This window comes from Gopherus evgoodei, unplaced genomic scaffold (genome assembly GCF_007399415.2).
Source record: "Gopherus evgoodei ecotype Sinaloan lineage unplaced genomic scaffold, rGopEvg1_v1.p scaffold_32_arrow_ctg1, whole genome shotgun sequence".
Lineage (NCBI taxonomy): Eukaryota > Metazoa > Chordata > Testudines > Testudinidae > Gopherus > Gopherus evgoodei.
The window spans coordinates 4,338,491-4,357,083 of NW_022059994.1; the positions used below are offsets into that span (position 1 = coordinate 4,338,491).

Here is an 18,593-nt window from a genome sequence, read left to right on the forward strand (position 1 = left end):
AATCCCAGCAGGACCCCATTAGAAACACCCCCGGGCAATGATCATTCCTTTTACAGTTACGTTTGGGGGTGTGGGTTCAATTCCTGCGCCGCCACAGATGACCTTGGGTAAGTCACTTAAGCCTCTCTGTTTCCACTTCTGGATAATGGTGCTGCCAGCCCTCCCAGGGGTGCTCAGAGAGCAGGAAAAGGGAGCACGTCAGAGACCCGGAGAATGGGGCAGCACTGTGTTGTATAAGAGGGTGAAGGCCTCACATCTCTGAGAGCCTCGTAGAACAGCTCCACGGAGGATTTCCCTCCCTCTGAGAGTCGCACACGATGGCCCAGAACGTCCGGGTTCCTCTCCACTTCGCTGACCCTGACCCAGACGTTATTCACCAGGTACCAGGCCTCGCCATTCCTGTCAGAGTAATGGTTCAGTGCCAGGCCAAGTGTTCTGACATACTTCCAAACAATTCTGTAGGTGGAGGAGGGAGAAACGGGGGCGGTGGGTACACCAGACAGAATTTCCAGTGTAAGACATTGTCAAAAACACACTTGTGCTGCATCCCTCTCCACTAGTGATGGCTACACATGCAGGATAACAGCCTATTACTACTACTACCTAACAGAGCCCAGCCTTTAGCTGGAGTGGCAGAGGTGGGTGCCACATTGCTAATGATCGTAGGTTCAAAGAACTGTGATAACCCATGCTGTGGGATTTCTTATAAAAGGAATCTCTCATATGCTGATCAGAGCTCATTAGAACTGACCCAAACCCAGAGCCCAGCTTGAGTCGGGGGGGATTTTCCGTCCCAATTTCTCCCCAAATTCGTTCATCTCTGTGAGACGCTGGTGAATACATGTGAAAGTGGCACCCCCTAGTGGCTGCAGTGCATAATGCAATGGAAGGGGCTGGCTGATGAATTAGCTGGGTGGGAACCCAATGTTTCAGGGGAAATGCTGTGATTTTGAAATTTGTTTCTATTCTGAAATGAAAACAAAATAAAAAATTTCAACATTTCCTGCCAAATGGAAAAATTGTTTCAAGCCAATAAAAGCATTCTGTTCATTTATATTAATTATATTATAATATATTATATTATCTTAACATAAGCACGGCCACACTGGGTCAGACCAAAGGTCCATCTAGCCCAGTGTCCTGTCTTCTGACAGTGGCCAATGCCAGGTGTCCCAGAGGGAATGACCAGAACAGGTGATCATCAAGTGATGCATCCTCTGTCGCCCATTCCCAGCTTCTGGCAAACAGAGGCTAGGGACACCATTCTTGCCCGTCCTGGCTAATAGCCATCGATGGAGCTATCTTCCATGAATTTATCTAGTTCTCTTTTGAACCCTGTTATAGTCTTGGCCTTCACAACATCCTCTGGCAAGGAGTTCCACAGGTTGATTGTGCGTTGTGTGAAGAAATACTGCCTCTTGTTTGTTTGGAAGGCTAATGTCCTTCCGGGGTGTATTAACAGGAGTGTTGTACGTAAGACATGGGAGGTCGTTGTCCTGCTCTGTTCTGCACTGGGGAGGCCTCAGTTGGAATCCGGTGGCCCACTCGGCCCTGTGCTGCCAGCGCGCTCCGTGCCCTTGAAGGTAGGCCTATGCTACGGCACACAGTCCCCCCGCCCAACACCGCTCCCCTGACTACACACGGCCAGACCTCCCCCGACCCACTATGCCAAGCATCGCCCTCAGACCCTCTCACAAATGCACAGCATCCTGCATACCACACCACCCCTGCCCAACGCCTCACCACAACTGCCCAGCACCCCCTACACAACCCCCACTCCCTAGTTCCCTGACACACACAGATCTTCTCGCCCCCTCACAATCCAGCACCCCCACTCCAACAGGCCCCCCAGACACTCCCTCCCCCAGGCCCTGCCTCCCGGACGTGCTCACCAGCCCTGCTGGGAGGTGACTGTGTCTGTCGGGCTGAGCTGGCAGCGCAGCCAAGGCTGGTCCCAGGGCCAGGAATCGCTGTGGCCCCTTGGGAGTGGTGAGATCAGCCAGGCCAGGGCCTGCCCCAGCCGGGCTCCCTCAGGGCCCACTTGCCTGAAGGGGCCCAGCCAAGCCCCCCACACTGCCCCTCCCAACTGCCAGAGCCTGACCAGGCTTCTGCACCAGTCCCAGGTGGCTCAGCTCCAGGGAGACAGGTGAGGCCCCACAGGTGGTGGGAAACAGAGACTGCCCAAGGGGCAGATAGGAGCCGGCGGGTGGAGCCAGGGAGAGGAGAGGAGCCCTTGGCTGGCCAGACAAGAGGAGGAAGTGGCGCGGGGGGAAGCAAGTGGGTCTCGGGGCCCAGTGCAAGCAGAGCAGGCTGGGACCCCTTCAGAGCATGGGCCGGCTCGATGGCACCACTGGCACCATTGTAAACGCAGCACTGGTCCCACGCGGTGGGGTTTCGGCTTCCTGCCTGGGCCCCAGCGAGCCTAATGCCAGCGCCCCCCAAGCAGGCCCTGGACACTGACTTCTCCCGGCCCTGCGTCTCCCCTCTTCCCGTTCGGGGGAGGCGGGAACCTCCGGGCGGGCGAAGCCCTCGAACGAAGCCCCAGCGCAGGCCCAAAGATTTGCCAGCAAAATGCCGCGTTTGGATCTCTCTTCGCCCAGGCTGCTGCCAGGACCCCAGGGCAAGCCACTGCCCTTTGCCCCCGATTGCTCTCCGTGGCCGGGGGGCGACGTGGCCCCGGCGGAGGCTGCAGGGTGGGATGGCCAGGATGGCCCAGGCATCTCCAGGAATTGAGGATTCGTGGCTCATGAAAGATCTCGTGGTGTGGGGAAAGCTCCAGGCACTGGGCGCCTGCCTGGCTGGCAGCTCTGTCCCCGGGGTTGGGGAGCCTGGGGGCGGGGGCGGGGCCCCCCCTTGGCTGTCCCCACTAGAGGGCCCTGCTGACTGCACGGGCTGCTGCGTTTCTTCCTTGCACTCGCTGCTACCTCCGGGGGTTGAGTTTCCTGGGCGAGACGGATGCAGCTGCAGTTCCGGGAGCCAGCCGGGGGTTGAGCCGCTGCTGACCTGGGGGAGAGACCTGGATCCAAGCCCCCTCCGCGCCCAGCCCTGGTGGGGGGGCACTTTCTCCGGGGGCTGGAACCGGACCCGGGCTCTGCCCGCACCAGCCGCTGAGCCGGAGCCTGCAGGTGATGGGGAGACCTGGGGGGAAGCGCTGGGGCCGGGCAGGAAAGGGGGGGGAGCAAATCTCCCAGGCAGAGCGGGAAGGAGACGGGGGGAGGAGGGGGGGACAGAAAGGGAGAGGCGGAGTCAGAAAGGGGACAAGAGGTTCCCAGCCCCCGCCCACCAAATCTGCCCCGATCCGTTGGCATTAGGGTGACCAGATGTCCTGATTTTATAGGGACAGTCCCGATTTTGGGGTCTCTTTCTTATATAGGCTCCTTCTTATATTTCCCCCTATCCCTGTCCCAATTTTTCACATTTGCTGTCTGGTCACTCTAACTGGCATCACCCTGGGCAGACGTGACTTTCCTGGGGACAAGCTGTGGTGCCGAGAGAGGAAAAGCCAGTTCCTGCCCCCAGCCCAATCTGGGGGGAGAGGACGCGCCGCTTTGGGGGGACAGTGTCAGGGAAGATCCCCCCCCCGACAACCCCTTTGATGGGGCCTTTTCCTAGCCTTCAGCGCGGAGACACTGTTCCTTGGCAGGGCGTCCCCGGTGGGTTCAGTCCTGCTGGGAGGGGCCAAGTCTGCACGGGAAGAAAGAGACCCGGCGTTGTCGGTGTTGGGGTCCTAAAAACGTCCAGCAAGGAACAGACTAGGAACTGCCAGGCTGAGCCAGAGCAGGGCCTTTATGGTGGCGTCAGCCGCTCCAGAAAAGCGCCTAGCGCAGTGGGTTCTCGACCCTTTCCTTCATTTGCGGACCCCTACAAAACTTCGAATGCAGGTGTGGATCCCTTTGGAAATCTTAAACATAGTCTGTGGACCCCAAGGGGTCTGCGGAGCACAGGCTGAGAACCAGTGGCCTATGGTAATGACAACCTTTCGCGGACTCCTTAAACATAGTCTGCGAAGCCCCAGGGATCTCCGGACCACCAGCTGAGAACTACTGGCCTAGCAGACAATGGTGGATTCAGGTCCCTCTCTAACCCTCTTAGCCAGGGGTTAGTGTACGTCCTGAAGGATTCGGAGTTCAATCCCTTCCCATCCATTGGCTTATGTCGGTCATCCTTCCACGTTGTATAAAAATGCACATATGATATTACAAGGATTGAAGTCTGGACGGCTGGATCTGATAGCATAAACCTAAAAACCCAATTTCTGTAGCTCATAATCTGTGGCGGACACTGTGAAGCTAGTAAGGGGGGTGGAGCAAAATTACCTATTAGCCTGCAATATATACTGTTTGAGGCATTGGCTGTTGCACGGTGCAGTCACTAGAAGGAGACAAAAACGCACACGCTGTTAGCCTTGGGTACACCGTAGCATTGGCTGTTGCACGGTGCAGCCACTAGAGGGAGATAGAAACCCCACCTCGTGTTCTCCTGGGTTAGACTTCCTAGAGCCGGAGGATGGGAACAGAGTGGTTCCAAAACAATTTCCAAGAGAACGTTTTCCCACCAGAAAATGCCATTTTGTCGACATCAAAACATTCTGCAGGAACATGTCGATTTCTGCAAAAATTTCTTTTCAGAAGGACTGAACTTTTCCCCAAGTTTATTTTGTTTTCTGTTCTGTTATAAAGTACAATAGACCGTACCATTTTAAAGAGCCCAAATCCAAATGAAACATTTCAGGTTTATTTAAATAAAACATTTTGGTTGCCCCGACAGAGGGCAGTTTCCGTTTTGTTTTTTTAACAGGACCTTTGGACATTTTTCTCCTTTCGGAATGAAAGCCAATTTCAAAATCCCTAGGAACGGAAATTCTGGTGGCCACCCAGCTCGAGTTGGGATGGAGCCCTAGTCCCCCCTAAAAACTGGGGAATAGCTGATTTCAGGAACTATCACCAGATTCCAGAGCAGAGAAGTCAGACTCCCACCCTAAGCTGGTGGGATTTTCCAGGGAGCAGCTGGTACTGAATGGGCGGATGCTTTTTTTCCCCAGGAGCTGGTGGCTTTCCATGAGGAGTCTGCGCCTCTCTGCAGGGTGCAGTGGGCTGGCGGAGAGCCCTCCGCAGGGACGCCATGCAGGAGAATTATGAGACGCTGATATCTCTGGGTAAGGATTCACTCTCCCTCACTTAGTGGTTTGTCTGATAGGCCTGAAGGAATGTGAGGGCCTTGGATTTTTGCAGGGAGAAGATCATCCCCTAGAGATCTCATGAGAGATAGAGAGAGAGAGACCGTTTTCCACACCACACACCCTTTTTCTCCCTGAGGGACATTCAGAAACAGCCAAGTTGCTAACCTCCCTAGAGACTTCAGTGAGGACAGAAGGGCTGTAGGTACTTGTCCTTCACAGTGGCTAGTAGGTTTGCACCTCTGGCTAGCAAGTATCTGCTCAGTTTTTCCCAGCCTTGCCTCCTTACAGATTTCCCCTTGTCTCTGCACCTGGAGAATCCAAGCCAGAGATCTTTCCCCTGCGGCGTCCTTTTAGGGTGTGTCTACACTGCGCATTCAGCATGGGCTCTGACTCTGGTTTCAGCCCAAGCCCCTCTTCTGTCAGCACACAAATCATTCTGATTCGGGTCAGTGAGCCCTCAGGACTTAGATGGGTGAGAGGCCGAGTCCCGCTGTGGCTCAGGTCCAAGCCCTGTCATTTTGCAGTGTGGACACAGCTCAAGCCGCGAACCCGAGTGCAGTGTGGACGCGTTGCCCTGGCTGTGAGACCTGGGGCTAGCAGTTATCAGCCCAGATTTACAATGCAGTGTGGACGCTCACATGCGGACTTGGAAACACTCTGTTCACAAGCTAGGATCCAGATTGACGGTGTAATGGAGACATGCCGTGAGCTCTTGCTGTTCGAGCAAGTCTGGTGCAGTGGTGAGGGTCTTCTTTGGGTGGGGGAGACCAGCCTTCGATTCCCTGTTCTGCCACAGACTGCGTGTGCGTGATCTTGGATAAATCACTTAGGGAACAGCTACACGGACAGCCCGCCCCCATCCCTTAGCTTCAGAGCCCAAGCTCCCACCTGAATGTCTACATGGCTGTTTTCAGCGCTGGAGCTGAGTCTGTCAGCCTGGGCTCTGGGACTCAGTGCCGCAGACTGCCACTTGCTGTGTAGATACACCCTTAGTGTTTCTGGGCCTCAGGTTCTGGTCTATAACATGGGGATAACAGCTCGGCCTTTATTTAGAGCCCTACCAAATTCACGTGTCACGGATCATGAAATCTGGCCTTTGATGTGCTTTTACTCTATACTCTAGAGTAAAAGTATACAAAAGTACACAACGTTTCTCAAACTGGGGGTCTCAACCCAAAAGGAAGTCAAAGAGCTATCCGGGGGGGGGTCACGGTATTGCCACCCTTACTTCTGTGCTGCTGCTAGCAGCAGTGCTGCCTTCAGAGTTGGGCACCCGGCCAGCAGTTGCTGCTCTCCGGCTGCCCAGCTCTGAAAGCACAGACGTGAGGGTGGCTATGCCGTGACCCCCCTACAATAGATTTGTGACCCCCTTTTGGGTTGGGACCCCAAGTTTGAGAAACGCTGAGTCTTAAGGGCTTTGCTTGTTTAGATTTTGCCGTTTTTAAATACCTGTTCATGTTTTGTTACAGCACCGTGAAATTTAAGATTTAAATATCTGAAACCGTGACAGTCAAGATTTTGAAAATGCTATGAAATTTATGAAAATGGACCATGAATTTGGCAGGGCTCTACCTAGATAGAGGACAATATGTTACAGACAGGATTCGACTGCTGTTGGTGAATGTCGGGAAACATCAATTCCATCACACATGCACAAAGCAAGGAAAAACTATTTCATAAGAACGTATGACCGGCCATACTGAGTCAGATCAAAGGTCCATCTAGCCCAGTGTTCTGTCCTCTGACAGTGGCCAATGCCAGGTGCCCCAGAGGGAATGAACAGAACAGGGAATCATCAAGTGATCCATCCCCTGTTGCCCATTTCCAACTTCTGGCAAACGGAGTGTTTCCAATGATAAGTGTCAAAATTCATGGCTGGACAAAGCAAGGAAAATGCTGCTGGAGAATTTAGTAGAGTTTCATTTAAGGCAATTTACTTCGTAAATTCCTAGCCCAGATGGGACCACTGTATCCATTTTGTCTGACCTCCTGGCTAATACAGGCCAGAGAACTGCCCCGAAATAATTCCTAGAGCGAGAGCTGATGGGAGGTTGACCATTTGTGTGTTAACCATTATAAAGCTTTAACTTTCTGAATCGCACTGTCTACTCCAGGGGTAGGCAACCTATGGCACGGGTGCCGAAGGTGGCACGCAAGCTGATTTTCAGCGGCACCCACAGTGCCTGGGTCCTGGCCACCAGCCGGGGGGGGGCTCTGCATTTTAATTTAATTTTAAAAAAAGATTCGTAAACATTTTAAAAACCTTATTTACTTTACATACAACAATAGTTTAGTTATATATTTTAGACTTAGAGAAAGAGACCTTCTAAAAATGTTAAAATGTATTACTGGCACACGAAACCTTAAATCAGAGTGAATGAATGAAGACTCGGCACACCATTTCTGAAAGGTTGTCGACCCCGGTCTACTGTCATTAGAGAATTATTGTCAGGGGTCGCCCCTCATGATTTCCCACAACCATGAGCACTGAAATTGATGATGATTTTAAGAAAAGCTTAAAAATAAACATGGATGTTCTCCATCCAAATGAGACCGAAATAAAAATTGAATTCTCCCAAAGCCTAATGAGACACTCAGATACTGTGGCAATAGGGAGCCCTGTAAGAGAAATCTGAAGTCAATGGAAAGCCAACGGTTATGGAGCAGACCTTGCACTGTTGATCTGTCTTCTTTTGCCTTGCACTGCTTTTGCTAAGCGAGGGGGATCTGGGCTAGTGGTTGTCCCGGGCAAGACCGTCCCGGCCTGCAGTGTGTCTAATCGCCGTCTCATCCGTTTCTTGTTAGCAGAAGAGATGGCCATCAGTATGCCGCGGATCACCGCGATGGCCGAATCCCACCGCAGGGAGCTGGTGTCGGGTAAGTCCCTGCGAGTTGGAGGTGACGAGAGATTTGCAAAAGCTGTTAGTGACCCGGGGGGGGCGGAGGGGGCTATTTGAGCCACCTCTCAAGGAGGCCTGGAAGCCCCGAGCAGAGGTGGATTAAATGTTTTGGAGGAACCTTTTTGTGGACGAAAACTACAGCAGCAGCGACCCCGAAGTGTTGTGCAAATTGGTACCTGTTGCAGTCGAATAAAACTCTAAAAAAAAGTTCCGGAAAACGGAAGTGTTTCAACCTCTTCTCAAACAAAACAGTTCAATTTTCTGCTTCAAAAGGACATTTTGTTTCAAAAGTTTCCTTTTCTTTAAGTGAACCAATGAGCCAGGAAAAAACGTTCCAGAACCGTCAAAATCCAAACACAACGGTTGGTGTTTTGTCAAAAGGAAATGTTGCGTCCGGCCCCAAATGAATGGGTTTTTTACCTTTTGGGGTTTCCTAATTTTTTTTTTTAAAAAGGAAGTCATTTTTGGTTCCACCTGAAACAATGTTCCCCCTCCCCTTCAATTTCCTTGGAACGGCTGGTGAACCAAAACATCTGTCACTCACCCAGCCACCCTATGCCCACCCAGGTCCCTCTAAGGGATGCCAGCTTGTGGTTGTCCCAGAAATAGAATGACCAGTGGTTCTTGCTACTTGAAGCCAACGGGATTTTGTACTTGATCTGTTGGCTGAGGGGCTTCCATGGGGAAAGCATTCGCCCAGTTGAATAATTCAGGCTGGAATTTCCAAAACACCCTGATGGATTCCTGTGTCCAAATCCCATGGGATTTGGGCCCACAATGATAATCCATCACCTTGGGCTTTGAAAGGGAGTTTGGGGAAAGATACTGGGTTTGTCTTTCTGATCTGTCTACCTAGGACAAGGTGAAATGCATGTCGTGGAGATGGTCCAGCCCTTTCTTAATCATGGACCATGTGCTGGAGTCAATCCATGTCTCTCCCTGTGTGTCTGTGCAGCACCTGGCACAACAGGGCCCTGATCTCAGCTAGGGCAGGGACTGTCTCTTGCTGTGTGTCTGTGCATCGCCCGGCGCAACAGGGTTCCTGATCTCAGCTGGGGCAGAGACTGTCTCTCCCTGTGTGTCTGTGCCACGCCTGGCACAATGGGGCCCTGATCTCAGCTGGGGCAGGGCCTGTCTCTCCCTGTGTGTCTGTGCCGCGCCTGGCACACTGAGGCCCTGATCTCAGCTGGGGGAAGAGCCTGTCTCTCCCTGTGTGGCTGTGCAGCGCCCAGCACAGTGGGGCCCTGATCTCAGTTAGAGCCTCTATGTGCTACTGTAAAACAATCAACCTAGCCTGATTAGTATCTCATCAACACTTAATCTGTCCTCTTCTCTCCTGCCAGCGGGATTTCCGATTTCTAAACCTGACCTGCTCTCCTGGATGGAACGAGGGGAAGAACCGTGGGTCCCAGATCTCCAGGCCTCTGAGGACAGAGAGATCCCGAGAAGCAGCAGTCCAGGTGAGCAGGAGTAAAGCCCAGGAGAAAACCATATATGAGTGAAATATTTAGACTGTGAGCTTTTAGGGGCAGAGATTGTCTCTTGCTGTGTGTCTGTGCAGTGCCCGGCACAACGAGGCCCTGATCTCAGCTGGGGTAGGGCCTGTCTCTCCCTGTGTGTCTGTGCAGCGCCCAGCACAACGGGGCCCTGATGTCTCTCAGTTTCTCTTGCACTCCCAGTACAGGGAATGATGACGATTCCTTTCACACCCTTAGGTTCAGCATCATTTCACCCCCAGTACAACATGCTGCAGTGGGGAGACCCTCCTCCCTCATGACTCACATCTGGATTCTCTTTCCCTGCAGGCGAAGGGTCAGCGAGTGAAGAGGAGGAGGAGGAGGAGGAGGAGGAAGAAGAAGAAGAGGAAGAGGAGGAGCAGCCACTGGGATCTCCTGGGAAAACACAGCTGCAGGAGACATCACCAGACAAAGAGGAGGTGGAGAATCCCAGCGCAGGGCCGGATGGGAAACTACAGAGCTCGGAAGGGAAGAATGAAGACAAACCTGCAGGCCAGACAGGAGCCCTCAAGCAGCCGCCGGCGCCTGCAGGGGTGGACAAGGCGTTCCGCTGCGCCGAATGTGGGAAGACCTTCAGCCAGCGCTCCAACCTGATCCGGCACCAGCGCCTCCATGCCACCGACAAGCCCCACAAGTGCCCCGAATGCGGCAAGGGCTACAGCGAGCCGGCGGCGCTGGCCCGGCACCAGAAGTCCCACGCGGCCGGAAAGCCCTTCCAGTGCGGGGACTGCGGGAAGGGCTTCAACTGGAGCTCCCACCTGGAGCGGCACCGGCGCATCCACACCGGCGAGCGGCCCTATGAGTGCGGAGACTGCGGGAAAGGCTTCAGCGTCAGCTCCCACCTGGAGCGGCACCGGCGCGTCCACACCGGTGAGCGGCCCTACAAATGCGACGAGTGCGGCAAAGCCTTTGCCGTCAGCTCCACCCTGGCCCAGCACCAGCGGGTCCACGCTGCTGACAAGCCCCATCGGTGCCAAGACTGCGGCAAAGCTTTCGGGCTGGGCGCTGCCCTCCTGGCCCACCAACGGAAGCACCGGGGAGAAAAACCTTTCCAGTGCCCCGAGTGCGGCAAAGCCTTCGGCTTCACATCCCACCTGGAGCGGCACCGGCGCGTCCACACTGGAGAGCGGCCCTTCCAGTGCGACGACTGTGGGAAGAGCTTCAGCCGCAGCTCCCACCTCTACCGGCACCGGCGCGTCCACACCGGGGAGAAGCCACGGAAATGCACAGACTGTGGGAAGAGCTACCACCTCAGCGCCGCCACCGTGGCCCAGCTCCAGGCAGCACCTGCCGGCAGCGCGAGGGATCCCACCAAGTGTGCCGACTGCGGCCGCCGGCGCATGCCACCACCAGCCGCCGTACCGGAGCCTGCCCCGGCGCCTTCGGGCTGCGCAGATAAGCCCCACAAGTGCCCCGAGTGCGGGAAGGGCTTCGGACAGAGCTCCTCGCTCGTGAAGCACCAGCGGATTCACACCGGCGAGCGGCCCTTCCAGTGCGGCGAGTGCGGCAAATGCTTCGGCTGGTGTTCGGCCCTCATCAAGCACCGGCGCATCCACACCGGGGAGCGGCCATACCGCTGCGACGACTGCGGGAAGGCCTTCAGCGTCAGCTCCCACCTGGACCGGCACCAGCGCGTCCACGCCGGCGACAAGCCGCACCGCTGCCCTGAGTGCGGGAAGGGCTACAGCGAGCCGGCGGCGCTGGCCAAGCACCAGAAATCCCACGCCGCCGGGAAGCCCTTCCAGTGCGGGGACTGCGGGAAGGGCTTTGCTTGGAGCTCCCACCTGGAGCGGCACCGGCGCATCCACACCGGCGAGCGGCCCTATGAATGCGGAGACTGCGGGAAAGGCTTCAGCGTCAGCTCCCACCTGGAGCGGCACCGGCGCGTCCACACCGGCGAGCGGCCCTACAAATGCGATGAGTGCGGCAAAGCCTTTGCCGTCAGCTCCACCCTGGCCCAGCACCAGCGGGTCCACTCCAGCGGCCGGCCCCACCGCTGCAAGGACTGTGGGAAGCGGTTCGCAGCAGGGGCCCAGCTGCTGGCCCACCAGCGGGCCCACCGGGGCGAAAAGCCCTACCCCTGCGGAGTCTGCGGCAAGAGCTTTGGCTTCATCTCCCACCTGGAGCGGCACCGGCGCGTCCACACGGGCGAGAAGCCGTACAAATGCCCTGACTGTGGCAAGGCCTTCAGCCGCAGCTCCCACCGCAACCGCCACCAGAGGGCCCACGCCGCCACTGCCACCCAACACCGGCCCTTTAAGGGAGGGGGCGGGGCTGAGGTGGAGAAAGACTCCACCCCCTCTGGCCCGGCCAAACCACAGAGAGGACCTGCCGCTGCCACCGCCGAGGCTGCCCTCTCCCTCCTGCCAACCTGGTGGGGGGAAGGGGAGAGGAGGAGCAGCCAGCCCCCGGCCTGGGCAGAGGACGCCACAGCAGCAGCCGTTCCCTTCCCACACACTGCCGGGGGGCTACGGGGATGGGGCATGAAAACCTTCCCTGCCCCAGACGTGACTCCCACCCCATGGCGGCTGGGGGATGGTAGCTCAGGCTGGGCATCCACCCTGCCCCAGGAGGCCTGGCCCCAGCTGCCACCCACTTCCTAACCAGCCTCCCATCTTTCTCTGGAGCTGTTTACTGGGGCCAGTGGCCCCCTGCCCCATTCCCAGAACGGGGGACAGGCAGCAGGCCCTCCTCTCTAGACTGGCAGGGTGGGGACAGACAGTGGGTGCTCCTGGCAGCTGTCGGGCGCTAACCCAGCCACCCCACCTGGCAGGGATATATCCTGACCAACGAGAGGTGGTCTCCCGCCACGCATGCACCCACCCGTTCCCTGTCCCGTGGCCACCACTGGCCTGAGGATGTGTCATCCCCGAGAGCACCAGGCTCACCTCCGGATCCCACGCCCGAGGGGGATGGGAACCAGAGGGGAGGAGGTCACTTGTGTATCGGGGAGGATGAGAATTATCAGGGGAGGGGGGCGAATTAAGCACCTGGAGCACAAAGGAGGAGGTGAGGACGAGGTGCTGGGAGGGGGCTGGATTGAGTGCTTGGGAGGTAGGGTTGCCACTCATCTGGTTTTCACCCAAACCGTCTGGGTTTTGGCTTGTGTGTCCGGGTGCCATTTGATAAGCCCTGATGTCCATTTTTTTTTTTAATGGAGGGAAAGAGGAAGAGGCAGAGCAGGATGTGGGACCTCAAGGAAAGAGGTGGAGAAGGGGGCAGGGCCTTGGGGAAGAAGCAGTGAATGGGATGGGGCCTTGGGGGAAGAGGCAGAGAAGGGGCGGGGCCTGGAGGAAACAGAGCAAGGGATGGGGCTTCAGGGCTCTGGTTACCAGCCATTAGAAAGGCAGCCAACCTATCTGGGGCACTGGCAGAGGTGGGGACCTGTGTTTGGGGAACTGGGTGGGGATGGCTGATGGGTGCAGGGGGGTGCAGGCGATCGGGGTGCTGGCAGGGCTAAGAAGACTCTGCCTCTGACTGAGCATTGTGGGAAGGAAGAATCTCATCTCCACACTCGCTTCAGCATCACATTCATATTGCTCCTCTGGGTGTCACATTTATACCATTCCCCATCAACCAGCCCCCCACCCCTCCAACCTGAGTGCCACTTTTATATGATTCCCCAACAGCCTCCCAGCCTGAATGGTACATTTATACTGTTTCCCAATAGCCCCCGGTGGTGTCACATTTGTACTGTTAGGCAAGTGATTATTCACATTTCTGATTCAGGGATGTTTCACAGGAAATGCCAGGATTTTTGCCAACACCAACACTGACAGTCGAGCATGGGAGGCAAAGACCCCGATCCCATTAGCAACATGAGATCGTCAGGAGTGAAAGGAGGAGGTGGGGGAGGCTGGATCTGGGACACGGCCAGGTTTGGTCTTGGGAAGCCATGTCTGAGAACTCGCTGCACGGATGAGAAGACAGGAATATCTGAGGCGGCAGGTGCTGATCCCTGTGGCTACAAATGATGCTACAGAAATAAAGGGGGGTTTCTCCACCCAGTGCCTCAAGAGGGCGAATCTGAGCTGAGAAGGAAGCCAGGAGAGATAATAGTCCAGGTTGCATCAGAATCCACGCCAATCCCCTCCACTGAAGCCACAGGCAGAGAAGCCTGACAGCCCAGCCTGTGCACTGTCACACTCACCCCCACAGGTACACTAGCACCAAGAGAATAAAACTGGGATTGGAGACAGAGGCCCTGCTGGACCCTGCCAGCAGAGAAGGAGTTAACATTACAGTATCCTATCACTGTAATAACTGATTCCTTACCTCCCATTAAACCCCGATCCTGGGATTTCCTGGGGCTGGGTCATTGCTTTTAGAACTGGATTCATTTGTCTGTCTGTTTGCTTGCTTGTAATTTCCTTTTAACTTAGGAAGGCTCTTTTCTGTTTGCGGTGACGGGACCTGGAATCAGCCATGGACTCTGATACCTTTTCCCTGTTAATGCAGCCACCTGGATCAGGATCAGTGCATTCGAGGTGGGCAGAAGGGTTCTTTCATTTTGTTTCTTGCTTTTCACTAGTTGTAATAAAGTAGCGCTTACATTTCCAACATTCCCAGAGTCCGGAGTCCTCTGTTCTGAAAAAAACATGAGTCACGATGGGCCTTAGATGGGGTGCAGGAGTCTCCCAAAAAGTCAAGACTTTCTACTTCGATTGTAAACTGCTTGAGGCAGGGAGTGTCTAGTTTGTGTTTTATATGGTGGCTGGCACAGGGTCGTGGTCTGTGACTGAGATTCGCAGGCACTATAATAATATAATCAATGATAGTATTCATTTTATTTCAGTTAGAGAATGAGAAAAGTTTCATAAGGAAAAGCAAATCCTCAACTCATTTGAGTAAAGGTTCTATTTTTTATCTCCTCTTGGACATTCTGAGGCCAGGATTAAGATCGTTTTTCTTTTCTCCTCTTTGAGTTACTAAGGTCAGAGTTAATTTTTCTCTTGCTGAGGTCAGAGGTAAGGTGGCTTGCTAGTTTCAACATCCAATATGCGATATTTGATTTGAGTGACTCTGAGCCATGTGGCTATTTCTCTGTTTAGCTGCTTTTCTTTTCATCCTTCCATGCCGTTGTTTTAAATCACTATGTTTTAACTGGCCGCTGAGGTTTTTTTAACAGGAAGGAGCAACTTTAACTTGATGTTAACTCAGATTTTTGATTCCTGATGAGAATAAGATGCCATCGTAGGGTATCAAACTATGACATCAAGTATAGACGTGTGGTGTGTAAATCTATACCTGCGTGTATTCCCTTACAAATAAATACAGATTCATAGCTTCTCTGGCCAGAAGGGACCATTGTGACAATCTAATCTGACCTCCTGTATACCACAGGCCAGAGTATTCTCGAAGAATTCCTAGAGCATATTTGGTAGAATAATTTAGGGGATAATTTTGGGTAGCTCACACTTCTTTCCTATTAATGCTCTCAATAAACATGACGCCACTCAGCAAATAAGGTTACCTGAATTTCCGGTAGGTTTCCTGGGTGGCAGGGCTGCCCTGGGGGGGAGGGGGGCATGTGGGGCAATTTGCCCCAGGCCTCCACGAGAATATAGTATTCTAGAGTACTGCAACTTTTTTTATGGAAGGGGCCCCCAAAATGGCTTTGCCCCAGGCCCCCTGAATCCTCTGGGCAGCCCTGCTGGGTGGCGAAGGGAAACAACAGGCCCAGGTTCCTTTTTTCTAGGACCAGAGCGAGAGAAGTTTGTGAGCAGATGACGTGACTGAAAAGGGAACTACTCCGGCTAGGCTAAAAACGCAATGGGGGAAAAACAGGTGGATGAAAACAGAACTGATGAAGCTGAACTAGACGCTGCTATTAACATGTGGGGTGGGGGGGGGGGGTTTAGAATGTTAGCTGGAGCGGACCTGTGTGAAAACTGCTCCGCTGAGGTCTGGCAGAGAGCAGGTTGATTCGGTGTCGTCCGGCTCTTCTTTATATAAAGCCCCGGTGAGCGGGAAAGCGAGCTCGGCAGTTACGATGAGCAGGGACCGGTGGGGTCGCTTGGCAGCCGTCGGGGAGCGGCTGGCGGCTATTGCCCGCAGCGCTGCGGCTGCGGGAGTGGAGCTGCGAGCCGCATTGCGGGAAGAACTAGCGGCGGTAGCTACAGCGGCGGAGCCCCAAGGCGGCCAGGCGCTGCAGCCGGAGAAGATTGGGGCGAGCTCGTCCCTGTTGGTTAGGCTGGGTGAGCTCAGGCTGAAACCGCTGAGGAGTGGGGGCGCAGAGCGGTGCCTAGGTACTTCAAGGGGGTCGGGATAAATTAGGAGGTTTTTCCTGACGATCAGGGTACAATGATACAATACACAACCGAGGTCATTTAGTAGGGTAGTTCTGTGTAGATTGCTATGGGAGTTTTAAAGAAAATGTGGTTTGGTGTTACTGCTTCTTGCATGTAAAAGGCTTCCGTTTTGTTCTGCTCTCCAATACAATTCTAAATAGATTGTCAGCTTGGGTTTAGTGTTTGATTTTTCTCTGGCTGTTTCTGGCTTCTATTTTTTTGCAGTTAGGATCTGCCCTTTGCCAAACACCAGTCTTAATTCTGTGTGTTTTCTCTTTGTTTTTGGCTAGAGAAGTTTTTTCTGTTCTTTAACATTGTTTTGTGAAGAAAAATCCTAATCTTTCTGCTCCTAGGGATTTATGGCCTAGGTGGGGTTTCATTAAAGCACTTTTCAGGTATTAAATACAAATGTATTGATGGTAGACTAGTGGGTTCTTGAACTTCATTGCACCACAACCCTTTTCTGACAACAAAATTTCTGTGACCCCAGGAATGGGGACTGAAGCCTGAGCCCACCTGAGCTCTGCTGCTGTTGGGGGACCTGTGAGGGCCCCAGGGTGCCTGTTTTGGCTCCGGGGAGTGAGTAGAGTTGCCAATCCCCCAGATCTGACCTGGTGTCTCCAGGAATTAAAGATTGTCATGTGAGAACATCTCCAGGAATTAAGGTGACCAGACAGCAAATGTGAAAAATCAGGACAGGGGCTGGGGAGTAATAGGAGCCTATATAAGAAAAAGACCAAGAAATTGGGACTGTCCCTATAAAATCAGGACATCTGGTCATCCTACCAGGAATATATTCAACCAAAATTGGCAGCCCTAGTAGTGGGCATTGGGCTTTGACCCTATGCCCCAGCAAGCCTAAATCAGCTCTAGCAGCACTCTTAAAATTGGGTCATGACCCAAAGTGTCTACCTCAGCAGTTCTCAAAATCTGGGACTGTAGGTTCTGAGCTGTGGGGTGGAGATTGAGGAACAAGAGCTGTTCCAGCTCTGTGGATTGGTATGGCTGGTGTTCAGGAGTTTAGTACCTTATTCCTGTCTCCCATTTTTGCTTTGCAGAGGTTTCTGTTTGTAACAGAAGCATATAGTGCTGTAAGTCGCACTTTCAATTAAAATGGGCCATGAGGGATCCTACCTAGATAGAATATAGAATTTTTTTGTGGGGGAGAAAAATCTGAGTTTATGTTGCAGCCCAGGAGAACTGGGAGGAATTAGCAGCTCAGCATCTGATTAGTGAGAGTCTGGGGTACTCAAAGATACAATACCTTTCAGTATGTGATTTGCTCTGTAGTAGTTGTGCCTTAAAAAAAAAACAAACAGTTTTGACTGCTGTATGAAACTTGTTTTGACTGCTGTGGATTTTCTAACAAGTGTCAGCTTGGGTGTCCTTGCAGCCCACAGATCTGCTAAACAGGAAGATGATAAAAGCGAGTCCCAAGAGGAACTTGTCCCAGCAACCACTCCTGCACCCCAGCAATGGGAGGAGGTGTTTGCCTTGGAGGATCCCTCTACCATCCATCAGGACATGAACCAAGAGATGGGCATGTTGGCACTAGGTGAGCTGCACGAAAACTGAATTTACGCTGTTTAAAGGGGTTCAGATTAATGGAAGGAGGGAGAGGAAGTGCAGCAACTCCTGTCTGCTGAAAACAAAGTGAGAACTCATTCTCTATCTGTAGTCCCTAGACTAGAGACACTGATTATGACCTTATGATTATTTGCTAGTTGTTATACAAACAACAAAAAGATGGTTCCTGCCTTTAGGTGCTTTCAAATTAAGTAGAAGAGAAGATTAGTGGTGGGGCAAAAAGCAATGGAAAGAAGTGACGACAAGCTGAGAGGATTATGATCAGCATTGGCCAGGATCTCTGGCCAAACTACTTTTTCCCATGATGCACTAGTCTTCCATCATGGGAGTCCCGTGCTGTAGTGCATAATGGGAAAAGTAGCTTGGCTCATAGAGGAGAATGGGGACATGAGGAAACTGAAGTACAGCTCTGTTGAGGCACTGGCAGCATTTCTAAATCAAAGTAGTTTGATTCTTGACTGTATTTGTCAATGTTTTCAAGGAGGGAGGAGCCTATTTTCCAATGAGCTTTACAAGGCCTGTGTGTTTCTTTCACTGAACAGTAACATATTGTACTAGATTTTCTTTGGCGAAGGGGAAACTTGTGCTATATTAGATATGAGTGTTCTTCCTTTTTTGTTTAGAAACTATTGTGAAAAACCAGGAGGCAATGAGGTCGCTGATGGCTGAGCTGGTGCAAAGCATGGGTGCTGTGGAGCAGAGGATCCGTAACATAGAGCAAGAGATGGGGCTGATCACTAGATTCACCCAGGAGCTAAATGAATTGGGTGAAGACAACTGGACTTGAAGGTGCTCATGGCTTGTCCCGGGTCAGGTACAAAACTAACTGCCCTGTTCCACATTTCACTGCAGCCCCCATGGCCATTGATCTGGGGTATAATAGTTCTTTATTGACTCTTCAGTCTGTGTGTGAGGGTTGAGATTTTGTGACGCACCTAGAGAAGTTGTTAACCATCCAACCCCCGTTTAGCTCTTATAGGAATGAGGCAGCTAAGATGTAGAGTAATTTTTGCAAAAGCACTTACCTGAACAGATTAATTGGTTCTTTTTTAAGCCGTGTGCAGGTCTCAGAAATGCTGAAATCTCCATTCTCTGCATTGGTAGACCAAAAGTGCTAAGT

General features: G+C 53.1%; 1 protein-coding gene across 2 annotated transcripts; it reads left to right on the forward strand.

Annotated features, from left to right (window-relative positions):
• Positions 1–2,967: 2,967 nt before the first annotated feature.
• On the forward strand, positions 2,968–12,794 carry LOC115640731 (zinc finger protein 345-like). Of its 2 annotated transcripts, none has more exons than XM_030543671.1 (5): positions 2,968–3,125; positions 5,042–5,155; positions 7,985–8,056; positions 9,423–9,539; positions 9,885–12,794. In XM_030543671.1, the coding sequence occupies exons 2-5, from the start codon at positions 5,122–5,124 to the stop codon at positions 12,197–12,199; spliced, it is 2,538 nt and encodes an 845-aa protein (XP_030399531.1). In that variant the 5' UTR covers positions 2,968–3,125; positions 5,042–5,121; the 3' UTR covers positions 12,200–12,794. The 2 variants fall into 2 exon arrangements, with proteins under 2 accessions (XP_030399531.1, XP_030399532.1); XM_030543672.1 differs by having other exon boundaries at positions 7,988–8,056.
• Positions 12,795–18,593: the final 5,799 nt, after the last annotated feature.